General features: G+C 38.7%; 1 protein-coding gene across 2 annotated transcripts in view; it reads left to right on the top strand.

The window, feature by feature from the left end:
* Positions 1-22,998, top strand: part of OFD1 (OFD1 centriole and centriolar satellite protein) — a 33,582-nt gene extending 10,584 nt beyond the window's left edge. For both annotated transcript variants that reach the window (XM_064475139.1, XM_064475148.1), the window contains 14 exons: positions 578-697; positions 2,360-2,433; positions 3,126-3,217; positions 3,354-3,543; positions 4,196-4,326; positions 4,698-4,809; positions 6,243-6,854; positions 11,044-11,170; positions 15,167-15,267; positions 18,796-18,915; positions 19,723-19,871; positions 20,822-20,989; positions 21,663-21,733; positions 22,786-22,998. In XM_064475139.1, coding sequence (XP_064331209.1) covers positions 578-697; positions 2,360-2,433; positions 3,126-3,217; positions 3,354-3,543; positions 4,196-4,326; positions 4,698-4,809; positions 6,243-6,854; positions 11,044-11,170; positions 15,167-15,267; positions 18,796-18,915; positions 19,723-19,871; positions 20,822-20,989; positions 21,663-21,733; positions 22,786-22,831 — 2,113 coding nt within the window. In that variant the 3' untranslated portion in view covers positions 22,832-22,998. The remainder of the gene's footprint in view (positions 1-577; positions 698-2,359; positions 2,434-3,125; positions 3,218-3,353; positions 3,544-4,195; positions 4,327-4,697; positions 4,810-6,242; positions 6,855-11,043; positions 11,171-15,166; positions 15,268-18,795; positions 18,916-19,722; positions 19,872-20,821; positions 20,990-21,662; positions 21,734-22,785) is intronic.
* The last annotated feature ends 745 nt before the right edge of the window (positions 22,999-23,743 follow it).

Raw genomic sequence — 23,743 nt, 5'->3', positions numbered from 1 at the left:
ACCAAAGAACACAGTATGTAATCCTGACACTCACAAGGCATGTATATGATACTTTGCTTCTTTAGTCCTCTTTGGTTTGTTTTGTTTTTAACTTTCCCTTAGTAATATCAGTTTTCTTTCGTTAAATTAAAAAAAACCACTGAGCATTTTTGGCGGTTCTCAATACTACTAATCATTACTTTGACATCTGCTTTTTATAGCAGAATAAGGTATCCCGCTAACAAAACCACGTCGGCTTCTTTATTCGACAAGCCAGCAGAGGGTGCTGATAGAGTAGCATGCTTAGCACTATCTCCTCTGAAGGCTTTCTGGTGTGGGAAGCTGAGCTAGGGTTAACCCGGGATAGCTGCACAATTGATTGGTGCTGGGTTTTAAATAGGACAGTTCAGTTTGTGTCACATATCCTTGTTCTTAATGAATTACAGTGACAGATTCTGATCATAATTTTAAATTGCCACAGTGTTCCAAGCAAGCACATTACCCTTTAATGTCTCTAACTGTTATTTTTAAAAAACCCCAAATCATAAAGTTTTGGCTTTATAACTGGTCATTGTCTGTATATTTATGGATATTTCAGCACTCAGAAACTTCAGGAAGAGAAAAATAAAGCTATTGATGATGCGCTTCGACGTCGGGAGGTTGCTGTGAAGAACATAGAGGAGACGTATGACCAAAAGCTTAAGACGGAACTGTTAAAGTAAATTTTTCTTTTGTCTCTAACAGGACACATACTACCTCCTATGAAAAGAGAATAATAAATTCTATAGGATTTCCTTTGAAAAGTGACAAAGCAAGGACTTTGAAAATGTGCAGTCATGTTTTTATCTTAATTGGCTTGAATTCACTACATTATTGCTTAGCTCTTTGCTAGTGAGATGAAATATTCTGTCAGGTTCAGAAAAAGTCTGCTATACAAGATAATTCTCTTTTGATTATAGGTTATATTATTGTTGTAGTTTTAATTCTGTGTTGTTACCTGGGAAAGAGAGGTGATGTTAGTTTTGTGTTTAGAGAATAGGATGTGAAGCAGTGTTAGTGACTTCCTTTGACCACAATTAAAAGAACTGACCATTTCACAAACACAGAAAAGGCATGAAAAGGAAATTAACGTTAAAGAGGTGTTATAGGTTTCTTGGGAAAAGGGTGAGAGGCACACTAGCCCATTGTACAGATAGATTGGCTCTTACCTCCCTATTTTAGGAGAGGGATTCTCTATTATACATCACCCTCTCTTTACTATCTGCTTGAATGTGGTTTCAAAGTGTTTGCTTAGAAATGCTCTTTGAAAGAGAAAGATGTCATCTGTGACTGCTTTTGAGGTGTTGCAGTGGATATATCCTAACTTTGCTGTTGTAATTTCTTGGAGTGCTTTGATCACTTGAAGGATTACCTGATGCCATGAACCGATCTTCCAGTTAGGCACTTAAACCAAATGGCTGAAGTATCATTGCTTTTTATTGCAAGCCAGTGAACAATAAGTATTATCTGTGTTAGTGTGTCTTTATTTAAATTACAGAGGAAAGATGTGAAGAGTAGGTTTTGATAAGAACGATGCCTCAGCTGAAACTGAGTAGATTTGAAGTTTTTTTCAGAGAACAGTGAAATGCAGCTAATTGGCCCAGTTTGGTATCTTCCTTTACCTAGTCCATAACAGCTAGTTACAAGTAATGCTTGTAAAGTGCTTTTGATTCATGAGGAGAAGCAAATCATTTTAATGATTGACCACGTAGCTGCATTTCTGAAGAGGATGTGGGAGTTACAGCGAATGCCAAGTTGACCACGAGCCAGCAGCATGCTCTGGCAAATAAGGCAAAGAGCGTGATGAGTGACATTAGTAGCAGCATGGCCTAGTAAAGGACTGTCAAGATAGTTAAGGGACTGTCAGACATGACCTCTGAGGTCATATGGTAGGGGCTGTAAACTGTGGCTCAGGAGGTTCAGCTTGGACATGGGGGAAAAAAAAAATTGTTACTGGGAGGGTAGTGCAGCATTGGCACAGGTCGTCCGGGGAGGTGATGGAATTTATATACCCTTTATATATATACCCTTATATATATATATATTTTTTTTTTTTTATATATACCCTTTATATATACCCTTGAGGCTTTCAAGAGCTGGCTAAGGGCAGCCACATCTGACCTGATCTAGAGTTGGCTGTAGTCTTGCTTTTTGAGCAGGTGGTTGAACGAGGTGATTGGCAGGGACCTTTCCAACTGTTTCAGTTGCTCTGAAATACCCAGTTTTGTTAATAAATAATTGTGTGATTATAGTTTAGTCTGGGAAATAATGGAATTTACACAAATGCACATGCATGTGCACATACACATATTTGGGAATACATAATTCTTTTTACTTCTAGATATCAGCTTGAATTAAAAGAAGAATACATAGCCAGAACCAATAAAGTTACTGAAGATGAGAAAAAAAATAAAGGTAACAGTCTCTCTGAGATTAATAAAACAGCTGTTTATCTCTAGAACTTTTACTAACAGGTATCAAAACACTTGTTACTAAACAGTCATGGTGTTCAGTAACAGTGTTATAAGTGACAGAAAAGCCATTGAAATCGATTTTGGAAACATGTCACAGGATCCTGTGACAGGTCAGCAACTCCTCACTGTTCAGAATGCAGTGGGAACTGTGAGCTGCTGCTTCGTACAGAGGCTGCAAAGCATTTTGCTTTTCCATTTTCCTGTCTCCTTCTGAAGCCCCACTAGCTTTTTTGTTCCCTAACTGAACTCTGCTACAGTCTGATGCCATACCCTTGAATGGTTGCCAGCTTCTACACTTATTGTGCACAAGATGTTTAACTGGAGCTTGAGGAGCAGAGCTGGGCCAGATAACATATTTAGACTTTAAGTTAGGGACATGTGAAAGAAGTGATATATCACATGCATATGAATTTGATTTACTTAATTCTGAAGGAGTACATGTGTGCATGTGTATATATACACACACAATGTGATTTACTTAATTTTGAAGGGAGCATGTATGACATTCAGTCATTTTTATGCTTTGATTAAATTGAATGTTGGGCTTAGCAGGTTAAATTGTTTTTTGCAGATACAGTTTTTTACTGTAATACTCTGCTAATTTTAATTCAGCATTTGTAATCCTCCTTGCAGAGAAAGCCATGCTTTTGCGTGAAGAATCCATTGCTGTTAATTCAAAAAAGGAGGAACTCAAGCAAGCTATATCACGCGCAAAAGAGCTTGAGGTAATTGTACACATGAATTTAAAGAAGCTGTGTTCTAATTAGTGCTTTTGAGGTACATTTAAAAGAAATGTGAAATAAAAACAATTGTGAAGTAGTACAGCAGTTCATAAGCTTCTAAACTGTTCTTTATCTGCAGCTGGATTTGGAGTCAGTGAAAGCCCAGGTTCTGTTGGTAAATAAACAGAATCAGTTGTTGACAGAAAAACTGAAAGAGGTATCAGACTATCCTTTGCTAAAGGAGGAGAAATTGGAGCTCCAAGTGCAGAATAAACTACTTAGGCAACAGTTGGATGAGACTCGCAGTGAGAACCAGCATCTTCGAGACAGTCAGTGTGAATGATTTAGTAATTTTCTTGTTTATGTTTCCCTACAAGTATTCATTTAGAAATAGTCATTAAAATACATTCCTTGTATTATGTTTGCTAGTAGTTTGCATTAAACCTCAGCTAATGTTTGTGTAAAATGAAAGTCCTTGACAGCATATTTTCTTTACTATGTCTATATAGTAAAAATCTTGAAGTAAGTGGTAGCTATAATAATACGAAGAATACCCCTTTCACCCTTTGAAAAAAACAGTGCATAGCTCTAACCATAGCATTAGTATGGTTAATAATGGTAAAAGAACATTCAATTATTATTTTTAAGTGCTTGTCTGACTATAGGTATAAAATGCCAATTATTTTTAATGTGCATTTGATGTTATGGGAGAGTGGAGATGTACACCCAGTTACATAAGGTAGGGATATGTATTTTTCTTCCAGAATAGGACAGTCTGGGTCTAGTTCTTAAACAACTACCGCAACAAAAATTTCGGTCCTTTTGTAAAAGGAAGAAAAAAATTCCTAAGTACTTTATTCAAACAAAGCCTTGTTATGTTCCTAAAAACGAATCAGCTTTACATTTTGAAGGGGTATCATGTAGAAACGTGCACCCTCATTACTCCATGGCTGAGTAGCTAGTATTTCTTTTTCTGGGTAGAGCTGTCCCAGCCCTCAGCGGAGCACCTGGCCTGCCAAGTGGAGCTGAGGAGAGTGGAACATTCTAGGAAGCTGGCACTGGATGAATTTGAAAGTCATAGGCAGATTTTGGAAAAGCAGCTACAAAGTGAGGTAAACTATTCTTTCTAAATAATTTGAATCCTTTCTTCTTCCTATCATCTTGTTCACTTTTGTCTATGTACCTGTGCAGGCTGTTTAGGTGTAGCTATGGGGATTGTTTGTTTTATGCCTGTTTTTATGTAACAGCTCTAAAGAAGACAAAACAAAACACCACTGAAAAACAACATCAAAAAACCCCCAATGTAACCAGAGTAAATCTTTCCAAGTCAGTAAGTTGTCAACACTGACTTTCAGTAGGAAAGTGTATGCGTGTATGGTTTGATTGGACCTGAAAAACATCTAGAAACAAGTATTCAACCATCTGAGATTCTTCTTTTTGTTTGAATTATGCTGGGTTTTGTTCTTCTCTCACCCTCTTACAGGTTGAGCGTTGTGCCCAGTTAAAGACCCAACTGTTGGACTCCGAAGCTACTGTCAGGAAGTTAAATGTGCAGGTTGAAGAACTGAAACTGCAAGTGAGACAAACGCAGGCAGGTTTGTATCTTACACCAGAGCAGTCTTTTGTGATGTTCATTTACCTAACCAGTGTAACGATTTCCAGAAGCTTGAAAAAGCGGCAGCTGCATAGAAATAATATGCTACCAGTAAGTAGGTTTCAGGTTTAAAATAAAAATCTACTTAAAAGCCCAATTTAAAAAGCAGACTTGCTACAACTACCCTTCCTTTCAGAAAACAAATATACAGGAGAAAGGGAAAACATTCCTCCCAGAATACTTGCATGTTTTTATTGTCTGTTTTTTCTCAGTATGAAGACGTTAATGTTTGGTAACATAATCATCGTTCTCCACGAGGCAAGTTGTGTTTTAATATATTTTGATTCTTGAATGTTCACCATAAGAATAATCAATTTGAAATTGTATTGCGTAGCTCACAAATTAAATCTAACTTTTAAACAGTTGTTATCAAGGCTAATAACATATGCACCTTGTATGGGCATTAGAGATGGGCACTTGTATAAAGAAATTCAGTCTGCTGAAGGAATGTAGTTCTAAAGATGCCTATCTGTTAAATTGCGACGATCAGGTATGATAAATAAAGTTCTGGGATTGAATACTGCAATGGTTATTCATTACATATAGCGTGTGTTGCACCATAGTTTGGTCAATGCAATGCTTTATATTATTCACTGGACCAATATGTACATCGTCATATATGGTACAAGTATCGGTACCATTTGGAACAGGAAATTTAATAGTGTCAAAATAGTAAATATGTATTTTAATTAAATTACTGAAAGTGCTGCATGGACTTTTATTTTTCATCAGAGTTAAGGATGTCATTGAAGAATCATTTATGTAGAATAAAAACAGGGTGGTTATTTTGCTGAGAAAGATACAGCCCTGTATGTTGGTCTTTTGGGCTTGTTGAAGCATCCAAGTGCAAGCCAGGGAGCAGACAGCCCCAAAATGTTGCATTTAACTGACAATTTTTGAGATTTTTTTTTTTTTTTTAAAAAAGAAACCCAGCCAACATTATCTATACACTATGTTGGTTTTCTCCAAATTTCTTTTTGACCTCAATAGAAGGAAACTGTTAAGAATTGAGGCCTGCCCTGTGTCCCTCACCCTTGAACAGCATGTTTGGCTATAATGTGTCCAAAGTGGTGATGGTTTTTTTTATTTATTTAAACATAATTTAAGAAATTATATTGTAGAATGCATACTTCAGGTAGTTTTACATGGAAGGATTATATTCTTAAAAAAACAATACAGTGATAATTTGCAGCTATGCAGTGACATTAAAAATACATATAAATCAACCCCTTTAAATTCCAAAAATTCAAGCCAATTTCATGTTAAAATAATTTTGATCAAATTGGAATTTAGATGTTATATTTTACTGTTTCTGTTCCGTTATGGGTCTGCCTCTCTCTTCACTGTCACTCACTTTCTCTTGCAATCATTTAGCTCTGGAAAATGAAGTGTACCGGAATCCAAAGCCTTCACTCGTCGATCGCTCTGTCCTTGACTTCACTGGTGACAGAATTGTACCTCATGACATTTATGTGGATAGCGCCTTCCTGAAGAATGAGGTTATGACCAGTGTGATGAAGGCAAATGCTGTGCCAAGAGCTGGCTATCATCAGCAGTTACAGCCACGCAGTGCTTCTCCGGATTCTGACCTGGAGTGTATGGCACAAACCCGGGCTAGAATAAAAGAACTAGAAAAAGAGGCAGAGTATCTGGAAGAAGCCTACAGGAACTACCAACACAGAGTCATGCAGGGTGCGGCTGCAAGCAAAGCACCAAGAAAGATGCAGTCCCCTTTACTTCTACAGTGTGCTATTAGTAGAGCCCCCTTGACTACGCAGCAGGAGCTCCTAGAAGATAATCCCAGCTCCCGGCATTCCCCCCTGGGCAGTCCAAGAGGTGAAAAATATATCAAAAGAACTGGGCAGGTTGATGTCTTTAAAAATCCCTTAACACCACCACACAGAGGAGCATCTTCTTCAAGACGCCTTTCTTCTACTCCTGTTTCCAAATTGGAAAGGGATCTCAGTAACAAGAAAATTTCAGATGGTAAGTCATGGTTGTTGATGTGGTGTGGTATTGGGGTTTTACTTAATGTTCCTCTTGCGCTATAGGAAGGGAAAGGTTTAGCAGTGGTAGTCTTTCACTCATGTTTGCTAAGAGGCAGGAGAAGTCAGATACAAAATATGCTAGCTGCTTGGAGGACTGCTTCTTCATGGAAACAAGTACTGGAGAAGTGCACTGAGGGAGGCTGAACACACTGCACTTAGTTCAGGTAGCTTTAAAGAGAAGACTATGCCATATTATTCACTACAGGTGTACCTTTAGGATATAGAACCATAAAATGGTTTGGGTTGGAAGGGACCTTTAGAGGTCGTCTAGTCTAACCCCCCTGCAGTGAGCAGGGACATCTTCAACTAGATCAGGTTGCTTAGAGCCCCCGTCCAACCTGACCTTGAATGTTTCTAGGAGTGGGGCACCTACCACCTCTCTGGGCAACCTGTGCCAGTGTTTCACCACCCTCATTGTGAAAATTTTTTTCCTTATATCCAGTCAAATCTACTCTCCTTTAGTTTAAAACCATCCTTGTCCTGTCACAATAGGCCTTGCTAAAGAGATTGCCCCCATCCTTCCTGTAGTCCCCCTTTAAGTACTGAAAGGCTGCAATAAGGTCTCCCTGTAGCCTTCTCTTCTCCAGGCTGAGCAAAAGTATACAGAGTTTAATTCCAAAGTTGCTATTATGTCTAACTGCTTTGCAATATTAATTGTAATTTCCTAGTGTTAATAACCCTCACTCTGTATTCCCATCTTTTCATTTAGCTATTGTAGTTAACGTGTGCAGCAGCAGACTGCTTTGCCTGGCTTTTCTTAAATTGAGTTCACCAGTCTTAAAGGTCCAGATTTGCTTTTGTTTGTTCTTTGTGCTGTGACATCTTTATCAAATATTCCTATCAGTTTGAGGGGGAGGGGATTAATGTTTGGTCATGATCGGAAAATTGTAATTTGCTATTAATTTCACAGTGTCTAACAATTACTTCTTAGTTTTTTGGTTTTTTTTAAAGGGTCAGTATTCAGAAAAATAAGCAAAATAGGAAAGAATTGAAAAACTAAAAAAAAAATGCTGTTTCAAACCTGCAGTACACGTGCTTCTTGCATCGTGCAATTCTTGTCACCCTAGCTCCAAGTGGATTTAATAGGATGACAGAAAGAGATGGTTTGTTTGGTTTTTTTTGTTACTAACTTCTGCATGAAGGTATGCTAAATATAAGAAGGGCAGCTTGGTTGGGAAAAGAGTGGGCTGTGGGAAATCTGGAAAGCAACGAGTGATGTGGAAAAGGTGAAAAGGGATCGATTAATAACTCCTTCACAGACCTCAGAATTCTGTGCAATTGAAAGAGAAGGAAGTACTTTATCATACCATGAGTAAGTTGTGGTATTTATTGCTTCTGTGGCAACAAGTACGGATGCAGGAATAAAACTTCCCTGTCAGGAGGGCCCAAGTATTGATTGAGGAGAGGTTGCGCAGATGTTGCCAGAAGTTAGATATATGTAGTCTCCTTTTAGAATCTTAGTTTAGTTTTGTTTAGCAATGGGCACTGTTAGAAACATACTACAAACACACTCTGTTACTGCAAATGTATTTAAAAACTTTAACTTCTAAAGCAATCTTTTAACTTTTCTCTGTTGCCTTGTGTATAAACTACTTCTAGACTATTCATTTAATACTGCACACACAAAAAAATCTTTAAGTAGGGTTTTGTTGTAAATTAGGAAATGGCAGAATCAAAGTTGTGTGCATAACCTTAACCATCCTTCCTGTCTTTTGTACCTGTCAGGGGTGCATTACATGACGGCTGATCTATTTTTTCCATTGGATCTGTTCTGTGCTTCATGCACAAGACTGACTTGTTCTGGAGAGGGATAAGAGTTGAATAACTTAGGAGGGTATTACTTGACATAGGTGTTACAGAAATTGAATGGTATGTAGTGTAGGAACCAGGCTGCAGCTAGATGATGTGCTCTCAAGGTGAACTGATGCGGTACTTGCCCCAATAAGCGCTGCATCTTCAGTGCTAATGTGCTCTTGTGGGATTATCTGCTTCCAGTTAGATTGCTTCCCCACTGATGGGTCGGCTCTGTTTCAAGAGTCTGAGAAGGAGTGCTTTTATACTGGTATATATGTTACGCTTCATGCTAGAAACGGCTGAAGCACCAGATGTGTCTTTCCTAGAAAACTGTAAGTCATTGTGGAAGCTTCCATGGAGCTTTTCAGTGCTGTTGAAGATGCCAGTCTGAACAGGTCAGAATAAATTTTAGGTAGTAAAAGATATCATGCAGGTGACTCTGAGATTTGATTTTCCTTTAAGTGAGGTGTACCACAGTCTGCTCATGTAAGGACAAGCTGCCATTCAGTTGTCAGCACCTGTCTACGAAGGATGAAAGGAAGAAGTATGTCCTCCTGTAAAATACTTGCAGTTGGCAGATCTAGCAGCTGTTTTACTGCATAGTCTGCCAGTGGAAGGGTATGTGGTTTTCCCTCTTCCTTTAAATTATGTCATGTATTTGACTCTTCTTCCCAAGCCCATGCATGTTGGACATCTTTCAGGCTTTGTCCTTCTACTGAGAGGGAGTCAGCCGGTTTGTTTAAGAGCAACTAAAAGTAGGACAGGGTCCTTTTCTGTTTTCCCCTGCTTGCTGTCTCCGATCTGTGGACAGAAACACAGATCAAGAACTAGTTACTGAGGAAAAAAAATTTGGATTGCCATCTGGCCCATGCTCCCTATTACTTTTCACCTTGATCATTACTTGACCAAACTTCATACTTTCTGATGAGAAAGAACAAGGTTGGTGAGTCTTGCAGACAGGGTACTGCGAGCCAAAGACATCAGCCACTTGTCTTTTACTAGAAAATCAGTAAGTTCAATCCTGGAAAATTTCTAAATAGTAGTAGGTTGTAGTAGATTACTGTTTGAGATGTCTGGTGTGCTACTGGTGTCCTAACCTGCAGTATCTGTTATGCTGGGGAGGTGCCAGCGGTAAGTACTATGTGCTGTTCTGGGCCATTTGTTCTGCATGTGAAAATTTGACAGGTTGTTTTATAAAAGATTGGATGTGGGTGGGCTGAGGGTTCCTGCCATGAACAGGTACTGCCGATACAGTACTACAAGTACAGCATAACTGCTGGGTTCCATCCTGTTGGTGCTCAGCTTCATTAGAGGGTGTTTGTCTGTGTTGCATGGGCACAGGGGCTGTCTGGAGATAAAAATCCACAGGCAGCCTTTGTCTGAAGCATCCTGAATACTGCAGCACCATGGTGGGGTACACTTCTATACAACCACCTGAAAGAACTTCAGGTGTGGGAGTGTTAATAATGGCTTTTCCTCTATCTCGTGAGCAAAATTAGCACCAGTTATAGTAAAAGTAATTTGGTCAGTAAAGAGAAGAAAAACAACAGTACCTCCTTACAGAGTGAATAGCAAATCTTGTGGAAAATATAATTCATAGTCTAGTTACGTAAGGCCTGTGCAGCTGCAGAGGAGAGGAAAATTAAGACTGCAAAGCAAAATTTAAGCAAAGTGCTGGACTTTGCAAGTTTGATTAAAAAGCCTTTTTAATGTAGGGGATTTGGGTTTTACCTTGGTTTCCTAGGAAACTCAAGATTTCTTTAGTCATCCTGTCTGTCTGTTCTCCTTCCCTGATAACTTTACAGCTGTTGATAAGATCTTCAAAGATTTCCTATTTGCTTCATCACCCATTTTAACAAATCTGTAGAAAAGAAAACCTCCAGCTTAACTTTCCTAATGAAGAATGGCCTTTGGGAGACCTCAAGCATTATCTTTTGCTGGCTAGTAAGCACATCCCTAGCTTGAAATCTGGGTCCCAAACTGCTTTCTCTAATGCCGAGCGTGGGAGAAATTATTTGGTGTTTGGCAGAGGGGCTGCAGTTTGTGGGGAACATGGATGTATTATGGGGTCATGATAATGACAGGCTTTGTGAGGAGTAAGTTTATGATGGTGAAGGCTTGTAGAGGAGAATTGCTGTACAAAAAGGGGTGGGGGGGGGGAGAAATAACCAGTGCAAGAAAGTTCATGTTAATCCTGGTAGCTTTGGATGTTAGTTGCCCTATAGTGGTGGTGCCTGCACAGCCCAATTACATGTGTTGTGAAAACCAGCCTCAGCTGAGAAGTGGTAGGACAAATAACTGACTAATACAAACTGTATGATTTTTATCTGCAGACATCAGTGGCTTGTACCTTGCTTCTTCACAGCAGAGTGTTGACCAGGTGCTTTCTCCTATTTCAAAGCCTATTTCATCTTCCGAGTCTGTTTCTTCCTCACCATCCAGTCGTGGCCAGAAAATCAGGTAACATTGTTTACAAAGCAACATTTTTAACCTGCCTTTTTAAAGAAAAATATTTCTGAATCTAACTGATCATGGCAACAGCTGCTCTTACAATTCAAGTAAGCCGTTAATTTTATAAGTGAGAACTTTTCTAAAGATGGATAAGGATTTCCATTCTTCAACATCATGCCTCAAGAGGAACTTAGTTTTATAAAAACCAAATACACCCTCCTTCCAAACCCAAACATGTTTGGCAAATATGATTTGACATTTTCACTGCTGTTGAATTTGTGCTTCCTTATAGTGCAGAGTTGTGTGCAGTGAAATACTTAAACCTGAAGTGCATTGGAAACTTTAGATGAAGCAATGTTTTTTTCAAACAAACAAAAAGAGTCTTGTCCTATGACAAAGTAAAACTTGATTTATTTACAGAGTGTTCCGTAAAGTCATTTCACTGGTATAGTTGAGCAAGGATGAAAGGTTCTTCCAAAGATTGCCTCTGTTGGGGAGAAATGGTAGTTGTAGCAGTGTCCAAAGGTTGCCTATGTCCAAGATATATCTGACTTCTCCTGGTGTCCCACAACTTTGGACACATTCATAATTTAAAAAATTAAGACTGTATACTTTTTTGAGTAAGAAGAATGCCTGCACAGTGTTGCAGATGGGAATGTGAAGGTACTACAGTGGCAAATTAACTGACTATCACGTGGCATGTCTTATTTACAACAGTCCCATCAGACACCTTCACCCTCATATGAATTACCTGAATGCAAATGTGTTTTTAGCAGTTTGCTGTCATGGGCTCTTCTGGGATTTGAAAGGTCTGATGCCTCTAGTAGGCTTCTGTGCCATCCATATAAATGTGATCCTGATAAGGCTAACAAGAACTCTGCTGACATTGTAGACTAATTTGAGAACAAACTTGATTTCAGACGATGATGTTGGGTCTTTAGAGGGGTAAACTTCATGTTTCAATGACTTGAAACAATTTTTCATGAAAAAGGTAAAACTACAAGCTCATCACAAATTCCTGTCCAAAATAGTCTCTCATCTTTCCAATATCAGAACAGGCCTTTTGCATATGCTTGATGTTCAGAAGCTATTGAGGTTATATTTGATGCACACAAAAACCCTTAATAAAAAAAGGCTGCTAATTTCTTGAGCAGAGGTATGTCTCTTGTGTCTTTATTTTTCACATCTGTGACCTGACTGATGAGCTTCTGCTGATTGAAGCTGGGTAGTTTCTGCTGTCTGTTTGAGAATTTAAATCAAGGCAATTGTATGTTCTCACTTCATTTATTAACAAGCTCTAATGCAAACTCATTTTTTTCTCTGAAGAGCTTGTTCATGTGCCTGTGTAACTGTTCTCAGAATAGGAATCTCCAGTCTCCTTTGTATGTGGGAAGGGGATGAGTAGTAGAACTTTTTCTCCTTTCCTTTGGTGATTTTTTTTAAAGATCTGTTCTTAAGTAAATGAGTAACTTGGCAAAATTAAGCTGCATAAAAATGACTTCTCTTTCCTCTCTGTACCTCCTATTTCCATGTATGAAAATCTTCTGTTCTTAATGATCACTGGTGCCTCCACTCTCCAAAACTGAGAATCCTGAATAGGTGTCTTCAGAAAATGCTCGAGTATTTAATTTTTAATGTTTCTTTCCTAAGAAGAGACACTTCAATTGGCCTTAACCTGCTAGCCATCATTCCAGATTTGAAGGCTGAAGAAAGATGGCTTGTCCTGGGCCAGCTCTAGCAGGCATTCGTAGGGCTTTCTTATTCTGTTGTTATCAAGTCCTCGATATACATTTCATGTAGAGAGGGTATCTTTTGTGGTTAGAATTTGGGGACAGCTTTTGAAAAGAAACAGCCTTGAACAGCCTTGAAAAGAAGCTGTTGGGATTTCTAGGGACCACGAGGATAGTTCCTTTAAGTGGCTGGCTCATTCATGTTTTTTACAGTGTGTCTCAGGTTTCCTGTACTCCTGTGAGAGACCTTGTGAAGCGCAGGTTGGGTGTTAACCTTCATGTTAAGGGGATACAGGAAAATGCTCTAACACTGTGGGGGACTGTACTTCTTTGAAGGGTGCTGTAGAGTCCACGCTGCCTGAAGAGTGAACAGTATGAGCAAGTTGTGTTGCAAAGAACAGGCCATGGTCTGGGCAGGCAGCTATGGGTTGCTGTTGCTTTTTTGGGTTCCTTGTGACAAAGCAAGGGTATGAGGTCCCAATAATTTTCTTGAACTTGCTGCTTTCCCAAGACTTTCTTAAAGGAAAAACATTCTTTTGTTGAGTGTTTTTTAATTTCTTGTGCCTTGGGCTGTTTTCTGTTCCATAAAATATTTAAGAAATGTATGTGTGGGCTTTTCCAGTTATTTACTCTCATTATTAGGCAAATGCCACATCATTGATGTGTATTGTGGGATTAGTTTATGACCTGTGGATTTTAAGTGGCAATGGGAAAGTCTTTAAAAAGAAAAGAAAAGAAAATACGATGCTGTAGCACCAGTAAGCCATTACAAGTTAGACCTCTGTCAGAGGGGATGAGCAATTGCTTCTGTGATTACAGGAGCTCCTTGTTTATGTTTCAAGTTATGAGTGGTATGAAAGAAGCCAATAAACACAGACAGGAAGACTAGAGTTATAAGGCAGATTATTATCTAAACCGTTCCCTTTTTTGTTTAGGGCTGAAGAAACCAGTTGTGAGGGTTGTTACCAGTTTTAGGCTAAAAAAGTAATTTGAGACACTAACAAAATAGTTTAGATGGTGGTGGTTGGTTTCTTGGGTTTTTTTGTCTAAGCTTTAAGGGTAATTATAAGCATAACACATGCAGTTTAATCATTTGGTGTTGATTGGCACACCAGTACTGTTTTATGGAATATTGACATCAGGTACAGGCCAGGGTTTGGTTGCCAGCTTTGTTGGATGGAATGAATTTTGAAACCTGTTTGGAAGTACGTGTGTTTAGTGGTCTTGAGGCAGACCTCTTCTGTTTGTGGAATCCGAGGCAGTGTCTTGACTATGTTTCTAGCAGCGTTGCAGGACACAGTACTGAAGAAGGTGACATGCATGCCCTTGAACCCTGTATCCTTAAGAATTACTTAATACTTAACCACTCTGTGAAAGAAAGACTGAAAACATGAAGCAGACTTCCAAAATCTTGAAGTTCCATTTATTCTGTTGTATTTAATTTACAGGGTATTTTTCCCAACTGACGTTACTTAACTAGCCTTCTGACATTGCAGATTGATTTGTTTGTCCCCAGATTTACATTTTTTTATTGAACATGTCTCATTGTGGGGGTATGTTTCGTTTGTTCTCCACTTTTTCCCCACGGAAGACCTGAATTCCTTTTAAATTGTAAGCACAAACTTATTTATGTCGTGGTGAAGAGTACTAGCTGTGTAAAGTCAGCTCCTTTATGAAGTGCTGCTGCTGAATTTCATTAGTGACCTGCACTCCTTTTGCTATTCCAGTTCTGGTCAGAGTTCAGTGGCTGGATCATGTGAGAGATATTGTTCTTTTGCATTATCTTTCTGATGAGAAAAACAGGAATTTAGAATGAGGGCACTAACCCCATTTTTTGTTGCACCCAGATTTTCACCCCTGCATATATGTTTCACCAGGCATCCAATCCTAATACATTTCAAACTCGTCTGTTAAGATGACAGCAAAGTAGAAATTAGACTGTAACACGGAGCCTAAAAAGGCAAATTTCTTAATTTCAATTGATTGTCACACTTCACTGTATTTTTTTTTTCTTACTCCTTCTGATAGTATTTTGTTTTAATGTGAGGCCTTTGTCATATGTAGGCCTTAGGGAAGGGCTGCAGGGAGATGGCTGTCAGAGAGACGGAGCTGACTTTGAGTCAGAAAGTTACAGCATTTTGATTGCATGGTTTTTACATTTAGTCTGTTGCGAAGCATGTGAGCAGTCCTTGTATTTAAATTTCAGGTTGCTATTTGGTTAAAAGATTAGCATTTATATTTATTAAGTTGTTTATGTTCTTCCGTCGTCTTTCAGACTTCATAATCAACGAACAGATAAACAAGATTCCAGTGATGTCCCCAAACCGGAAAAACTAATGTATGAGGACCTTGAAGAATGCATTTCTTCTCCTGAATGTAAGTTGTAGTGCATCTTAGACAGTTTGTTTAACACCTTAGGGCTTAAAAGTTGTAAGACAATTGTCTTGAGAGTATAAGACTGTAGTTGGAGAAAAAAAATTCCAACTGATGTTGGAAATAAGAAAACCAAACTGTCTCAGATGGTGAGGGATTAATTTTCTTTGTATTTGTATCTTTAGAGGAGAAGGGTACGTAGTAATAAGTAGACTCTGAAATAGAGTTCATTCTGAAATTTGGAACATACTTTTTCTTCAGAAATCTGGTGTAACCTTGTTCTGATAAATGTGTGTAGGTTCGACACTTGTTTCAGGACGTTTTAAAATTGTGTAGGATTTTTTTTTTTTTAAAAACAGCAAAGTGTACTAGTATACAAACGAACTTGAGGCTGTGTTATATTTGCTGCATAAAGTAAAACACCAAGGACTGTTCACCATGGATAGTATCAGAGCAGTATTACGGAGTTGTAATTCTGAAGGTAAGTTTCTGCAGCCATTACATATACTCTTGTTGATTTTTTTTTTTTTTTTTTCTTTCAGTAGCTGAAGCTTAAATAGTATTATGAATTTGAAGTTATTTTAGAAGTGTGTGTAAATGTGTGAAAACACTTGCAATTATGCTGTCATTAATCAGCATCTCTGAGTAGTTTTGGAACATACGGTTCAGTTACTGAAACATGAATTTTATCCTAATTATTTTTTTTTTACTCTGAGGTCAGTGTTTTATTTATTTACATTTCTCCTCCATGTTGATTGTGGAAAGAAACTTGTCATTATGTGGTGTTTTGCACTGTGTGCTAGAAAATGTTTCCTTCTTTCTATACGCTGCAGTTGAGTCTGCAGGGTCAGTTTTCAAAAATCTTGATGCAACTGAGGTACTGCAGAAAGAGGAGGATAAGAAAAGTTAATGCAGCCATTTGTATATGGAGACAGAAAGAGATGCACAGTTACTGGCTTTATTTCCTAGATTTTCAGCATTCGAGTGACATCTTAATGTTCGGCCTGAGCAGCCTTATCTCCCATGAAACTGTGGGTTTAAAGTGAAATTGTCAACAAGACGTGAGCAGTAAGCTAAACACCTTTCCCATTTCCAAATTTTCTTAGGTCTGTTAAGCCTTGGTAGAGAGAAGTCCTTGCATGGTATAATTAAATTTATAGTTGGTGAAGAGATTATAATTATTGTATGGGAGAGTTAGAATCATTGATTTCAAAGAAAATACTTCTAAAGGGTGTGAGTGTTTTCCTTGGTCTGAGATTCGCTTATTCTTTTGTCGGTGGTTAGGTGGCATGGAAGATGGAGTGATGCCCTTGCTCTCTCTCCTGAGCCTGTGAGAATATGACTTTCAGTATTTTAAAAACCAACCAGTGAAACAAAGAAGATATTGTTTGTCTAAACAGCAAATGTGCTGATAGTGCGTATGGATAACCAGCAGGAGCCCGTGACTCAACTATGCATTTCTCTGAAGTTTTACTCAGTACATTTGTTGTTTTTTAATTTACTTAATTTAGTTTTCTTTTTATAAGTTTTAAATGCATTATTTGGATGTAAACCAAGCCTGTAGCCACTAATGGTTTCTACTCATCTCATATTTTAATTAGATTTATTTGTTTAATTTCATATCAGAGACTTCTAGGAATACGTTACATATTTCACTTTTATTTTATCACATATGAGAACAGACTGGCATTTTCTTGGCAGTTAGGCACGAGTAGCTGCTGTGCCCAAATAAGTTACCACTGTATCATTTAGTGACGTGTTGTAGTCAGTAATTTTAGGAGTTTGCATATGCCAAAGATTTCTAAATCACAGTACTGTAGTTGGGTCAGACTGCATCAAAAGATAACCTCAGTATACAGGAGAAAATTAGAACGGGTAAAAAGAGCAGAAGGTAACCCAGGTGGAACTGGGGGGGAATAAGAATGTAAAATCTAAAAAATAAATGTAGAATAAGCTATAATGAAGGAAGAAGTTGATAAGAGTAGAAGAAAGCAATAGAGTGAAGGAGGTGCCAGCAAATATGGAAACCCTTTTAATCCTACTGTGAGAGAACTCTAGCGAGGAAAGACTGGAATTTCTGTTGGCAGTAGTTGCTTTTAGTTGACGTGCTCGTCTTAAGGAAATAACGCATCTCTTGCTGCCCACCCTCGCATGAAGGAGTGAAGGTGTACAAAGAGCATTACCTTTTTTCCTTTGCAGAAGGGTTAATGTAAAGGTGCTTTGTACTGTATTGGTTTGGGTTTTTTTGTTTGTTTGTGCAGACCGTAGGAAGTTAGAGGTAATATTTAACAGGAACCTATTTATGAAGGCAATTTTTTGACTATTTAAGTATTTCATACCCTGAAACGTATCAATGCCTCATATGGAAATAATGATGTTGCTGATAACCTTATAATTTAAACCTAACTTTACCGAGAGAGCAAACCAGATTTTCTTTTGACTCTGAAGCCCATTATTGTGGTCTTATGTAAAACGTACATAGGTTTTACTTTCCGAGGCAAAGCTGGCAGGAGTTCCTGTTGCTTTTGTAAGAAACTGAAAACATTCTCGTAACTTTGCTGAACTGAGTTTTGGCAGAAATTTTCAGTGATGCTTTCTTCTGTAATTCCTTTAAAGAACTTTAATTCAAGAGACTCAGATCCTTCTGAGAGAGACGCTGACCGGTTTGGGTGTGGTGTTTTTCTTCATGCAAAGTATTTCAGTTTTATTATAACATGGAAAAAAAAAATGCTTGAAACCTTGAATATATTTGAAGGATGGGAAACTGGTATTTTCCAAGCCTTTACCCAAATCTGAAGGAGAGAAATAAGGTGTCTGTACTCTATTACACTAAATGCTTGGAAAAATGGTACGGTGTATTTCAGTTTGGTACCTAGAGAGTCAGATGTAGCTGTTGTCTCTATCTCTTTTTGCTTTCTCCCATAAAATTGAGATAATAGCAGTCTGCGTACTTTGCAAATAAATAATTAAGACGACGTTGAGTACCATAGGGACGATCGCAGAGGGAAGCATAGGAATTGCGCTTCTGTAAATTCAGAGCCACTTTGCATAGGGAGAAGACAACATGATGTAGAATATCAGAGTTAGCAGTATGCATCCTGTGCACTGAAGGAGGCAAGGATCCTAATAAAGAAGTAGTATCTGATCAAATAATTAAAGGTTGTTTTATGTGCGTGGTAAGGATGAGCTAAGCTTGGACACGTTATTTTTCTGTGACCTGTATCTTGATTGTGTAAAGAAATGAAAACATTTTGATTTTCTGTTGTATATTTATTCATTAATCTGTTTTGGCTTTGTAAACAGATGTGTTCCAATAGCTGATTTCAAAACTAACAGTTCTGTAATTAAAGAAGCAAGTACAGCCTTTGATAATTCTTAATCCTTGGGGAAATGGTCAAGTTGAAGGGAAAATGCTCAATTAGTGCTGATATTTGTGTTCTAATTCAGCCATTCCCACACTTTGTGTCCATTGCTGTGCTCCGCTATTGTAATTACAAAATAATGAAGCCATTGTTCAAATTTCTTCTCCAGATCAGGGGGACATTCCAGAGCAGTGTGAAAGTGATGCCTTGCATCCATCTGGGGACATCGTCAATGGAAACCATGTCACAGCCGCTCTGCCAGCAACAGCCACTTCGCTGCAGGACTTAAGTGAGTTCTCAGCTCGGAAACAAAAGCGAAATACCCTTTTTAAATGTGAAACGTATAAAACAAAAAGCCAAATATTTAACATTCTGTACGTATGTATGCTGGCGTGATTGAAAAATCTTTCCAAAGGCGCTAAATATGTAATAAAGAGGACGGAATGTTTTCTTCTGCTTTATGGTAGAAGGATGTCTTTTTCACCCTGGTTTTGGTTGAGTTTCTTATTAAATTAAACAGTTTTGCCACCCGTCCGCCCCCATCCAACTCCTACAGAGACAATTTTGCTATTTTCTTTTCTCTTTAGGATAATTATTAAATATTATTCCTGCTCTTGATAGAAGTAAGACTTGAAAGGTTTTGTTTCGTTTAAGTATTTTATGTCAGCAGTTTGTCCTGCAATAATTTTCAAAGGTTTTTTGCAAGTACTTTGCTTTATAAAGAGTTGTATCCAACCGTATTGCGGGGGTGGGGGGAAGAATACAGCAACATGAACTTTAGGATAACAGATTTAATGAGGAAGTCCATGGTAGGAATGAGAAGTGCATAGAGAGATTTGTCAGCTCTCTGGCCTCTACTTTGGCTCTCCTGTTTAACTAGTAGGGAGTCATGTATCAGACTAAAAATGTGTAGAGGTGGGAAGAAACATTACCAGATACCCAAGAATAACTTTGATATATGTATAAAAAAATATATCCAGCTGTTTTTCATTTACTATTAATGTTATACAGGAACCTGTTACTTATTTGTATGCTACTGTAGCAGATTACTGAACTACATACATCAAATCACAGATGTTGAAATAATTTTTCACAGCGGTGCTGGATCAAAGACAGATTGAAGAACAGAACAAAGAAGTTGAGAAAAACTTAGAAGAGAGGGAAGCAAGAGAAGAAAGGGGAGGGGGAGAACAACAGGAATCTTTGGAAAGAGAGCAAACAGAAGTGGAAAAGCTGAACAAAGAGGTGGTGATTTAGTATTTTAATTTCTGACAGTAATGCAGCTTTGTAGTGTCATGTATTTTAGGATTGCTCTGTGTGTTACTTGGTTAAAAAGATATGATTCCTTAAGTGAAAATAGTAGAGGCTCAGTTCTTTTATGTACTTGTGCTATTAACTGAAGAGTCTCGCTAGAATTTCTCCTTATGCCGAGTAGCTTTTTCACTGCAAACAGAGGCTTTTTTCTTCCATGCTTCATGTAGCTGTAGGCTGCAGTTTTACAGCCAGAACTTAGAAGGCAGCCGTCACCACACTATAGGAACAAGCTATACATTCACTGACTTTCTGGTCTGGACCGCTGCTGGTGGGACACCACCAGAACATGTTAATGCCCATCTGTTCATTAGCCTGTATAGGGGTAGGCAGGGTACTTTCTTGGAAGCAGAAGTTATAAGGACACCTTAAGGAGTTTGCTTAAGTCCCTTTGGCCTGATGTAGTATGTGTTGAAGTAGTCTTCTGGACTTCTAGGACCTGCATAAAACTTGTTTTTGGCTCCCTCCCATTTCATCTTCCTCTTCCCACCATTAAACCTTGGTTAATTTGATTGAGTTTAGTGGTACTGATCAGACACGCTCATGCTACCCTTCACACCAGCAAACTAGGCCCTTCAAGAAACTTGCGTGCTCCCGTCAGCTCCTCTCCTTCAGTTCACATGTCGATGTCGGGCACAGAAGCCTCAGGCCTCACAGCACGTCTCGGGTGTCCGGACGGGGTCAGAGTGGGATTTCCTGAATGTTACTTTTTGAATTGAAGCAATAGCTTAAGATTTCATCTTAAACTGCCTGTAATAAATCTAATGCTGTTTAGACTGGTGTGTTTTACTGAGTTTAACATGAATCCTGTAGCGCAGGTATTTAGGTAGGAGGGTATTTTGCTTGAGCTGATCGGTATTTAATTTTGATTTTGTGTCTTAAAGTGGATCCAAGACTCAAGAAAAATAGATGAAGAAAAAGAAGATGAGGGAGAAAAATTTGAAAACTGTAATTCTGGTGCTGAAGATGACTTAAAGGATCCTGCTCCAAATCCATTAGAAAAATACATGAGAATAATTCAGCAGAGCAGAGAGCAGGAACTGGCAAATAAGGTGATAATTCTCAAAACCTTGTCCCCAAAATATTATTCCCTGAATTTGTCTTACTAAAATGTGCTTAGAATGAAAACAATATTCTCGTTCATTCTTTTTTTTTTCTTCATTCAGAAGCTTTATGTCATGACCTGCAGAGAGGAATATTTGGATTTGTATTGCAGAAGTGTGTTGATTCAAAAGAAAGATGATAAACTCTTTCTTTTACACTGGGGGTTTTTGGTTTTGTTTTGGTTTCTGGTATGCTGGGGGCAGGGGGGATTAGTCTGGTTGCTTTTTAGGAACTAGGACAGTATTTAAATTTTAATGGCCTCAATTTTTAGTTTAAACTATGTTTAAATACAGTTTGAATCTACACAGGCCAGTTTGTGTTCCACTAACACAACTGACTGATAGAATTTATGCTGGCAAAGTGGAAAACTTGACCTTAAAGAACAGGTTTGTACATGGGGGAACATTCCTTTCATGACAGACTGCAGCATACTTTTGTTCCGATATTATCCGAACCTGATTTTCCAGAGAGGCATTAGCTTAGATGCAATGCAGCATCTGTAGAAACAGGGGGTTTATATTCAGTTAGATGCCTTGAAATACAGGTGCTGTTATTAAGAGTCACTTAAACCTTGACTTAAGAACCAGTTACAGAAAGTGTATTTTTCCTGTTGGCTGCCAGGATTTGAAGAAAGAAGAAACAGGAGATTTATCGCTTACAGAGGGACTTTTGTCTAGCGAAAGGGATGACAGGTAAGGCTTATATTGCTATTCATCACTTCTGTTAACCCATAGTAATAAATAGTTACGGTACGAATTACAGTTGAGAGACATCTGCCATTTTAAAAAGCAAAATAAATATAAACAAACTAGTAATCAAAAGCAAATGTGTTGGAAAAATTGAGGCTCCTTCCAATTCCTAGAGAGGGGAAGTTATGCACATTATGGCATTTGGATTTGGGAACCTCATTCGATGATGTTTCAAAAGCTGTGGCAATTAAAACCTTTTCATCTGCCACTGAGCAGCATCTCGGTTCCTCCACTGCTTGGGTAACGACCCTGCGGGAGTTTGTCTGCACTGCACCTTGCAGGTTGGCTGTTACTGGCATTGAATCTGGCTTTGATTTATCAGCAGCATCGCAGGCTCCCAACAAATTAGTTCACACACTTTTTTTCAGAGGTTTTGGCCACCTGTGCTGAGTTACCACAGCTGGGGCCTTTCCCCTGGGTCTCTCTAGGCACTGATAAATAAGGATGTGTAGTTTTTAGTTGCTTGACAGGTGAAAGGGAAAAAAACCAACCCTACATCTATCAAATCTTTCAGTTTATGTGAAGATCTAGAATTGAAACTACATATAAGCAGAAAACAGAATTGTGAAAAAAAAATTAAATGCTGTCACTAACTGTAGTAATGATTTGGTATTGTCTGTGCCTTTAAAGTGCTGTTTTACGTACCAGACCTTACCCTGGTGCTCCTGAACTGGTGTCTGTATCGTGCTCTTTTCACAGGGTAAGCACTGCAAAAGTAGTGGATAGGGAGCAGTGCTTTTTGGTCGATGAGCTGCCTTGCTCTTCACAAAGGCCCAGATCTCGCCCCTAAGGCCTCGCCTATGTCCTTTGTTTCACTGACCCAGCAGGAGGACTGCAGCATAGGTGGACGTAAACCAAAGCCAGTGATTATACGCAGTCTCTTAACTGTGCGGAACTTCAACTTTCGCCCTAAACCAACTGTTGTTTGTATTTGAGAGAAGAAACTGCCCTGGACTCATGATGCTTTCTTTCCCTCCCTCCTATCCCTCATACAGTGCCACAGGCATTTCTCACGGAGACGTGGATGAAAACTTCTGGTGAACAATGGCTACTGATTTTTTTTTTTTACAGTTATTACTACAATAAAAACGTTTTTAACGCAGCTTTCTAACTAACTGTAAGAAGTTGTAATAAATGTTCTGCACAAAGATCAAAGGCTGTATAATTATAAATTAATAAAGCTGATTTTGAGCTGTCTCATCACTTCAGTCATGGGTGGTGAGCCCTGATGTGTTACTGATCCCGGAGGAGGCCCTTGCGTGGGGTGAGAGGCAGGACACAGCAGCGCAAAGAAAGGAATCGGTGTGTTCAGGCAGGCCGGCTTTGGCGCTGAATTCCTGAAGATCTTGATGGCTTTCCAAGCGGTGCTCCCCCCGCCAGCCCCTTCCCCCCAGCTGTGACAGACTGTAAGTCAAAGTAACCGTGTCGCAGGTACCGAAAAGAATTCAGTCGTCATCAGTTTTTTAAAAGCGCCCTGTGGAGGCCCCGGCTTGTGCCAGTCCAGAGAGCAGGGTGCGGCAGGACCAAGCTGACACGGCAGCGGAAACAAGCGTTTTATAAGCAGCCTTAACTCGTGTATCACCTTGTTGGTACGAACCAGCCCGGAATGGAGAGATTCAAATAAAAATGCTATTTAACTCATCTTTATTTAAGCTTTGTATTTTGTAGGTAGATTATAGGCAAGATCATTAAACTTTATTTACAGTATAAAATACAGTATTTTTTAAATCAGTGAAGTAATTTTGGGTGGCAGCATATGTTACAACTTGCACTGCATTTGAGGCTGCTCATCTTGACCCGACTGTAGGAACGTGAAGCCAAGTTTGACAGAATTTAGGGGCAAAAAGCCAAAGTTCCGGCATGTGAATTCTTTGCACGTTAAAACACGATGTACCAAAAATGCGACAGAAATAACCTTTGCTTTCAGCAATTAAGACAAAGAGTGATTTGGGG

Source organism: Phalacrocorax carbo, chromosome 1 (genome assembly GCF_963921805.1).
Source record: "Phalacrocorax carbo chromosome 1, bPhaCar2.1, whole genome shotgun sequence".
Taxonomy (NCBI): domain Eukaryota; kingdom Metazoa; phylum Chordata; class Aves; order Suliformes; family Phalacrocoracidae; genus Phalacrocorax; species Phalacrocorax carbo.
Note: the sequence above shows the minus strand (reverse complement) of the source record. Positions and strands in the feature narration are given on the sequence as shown.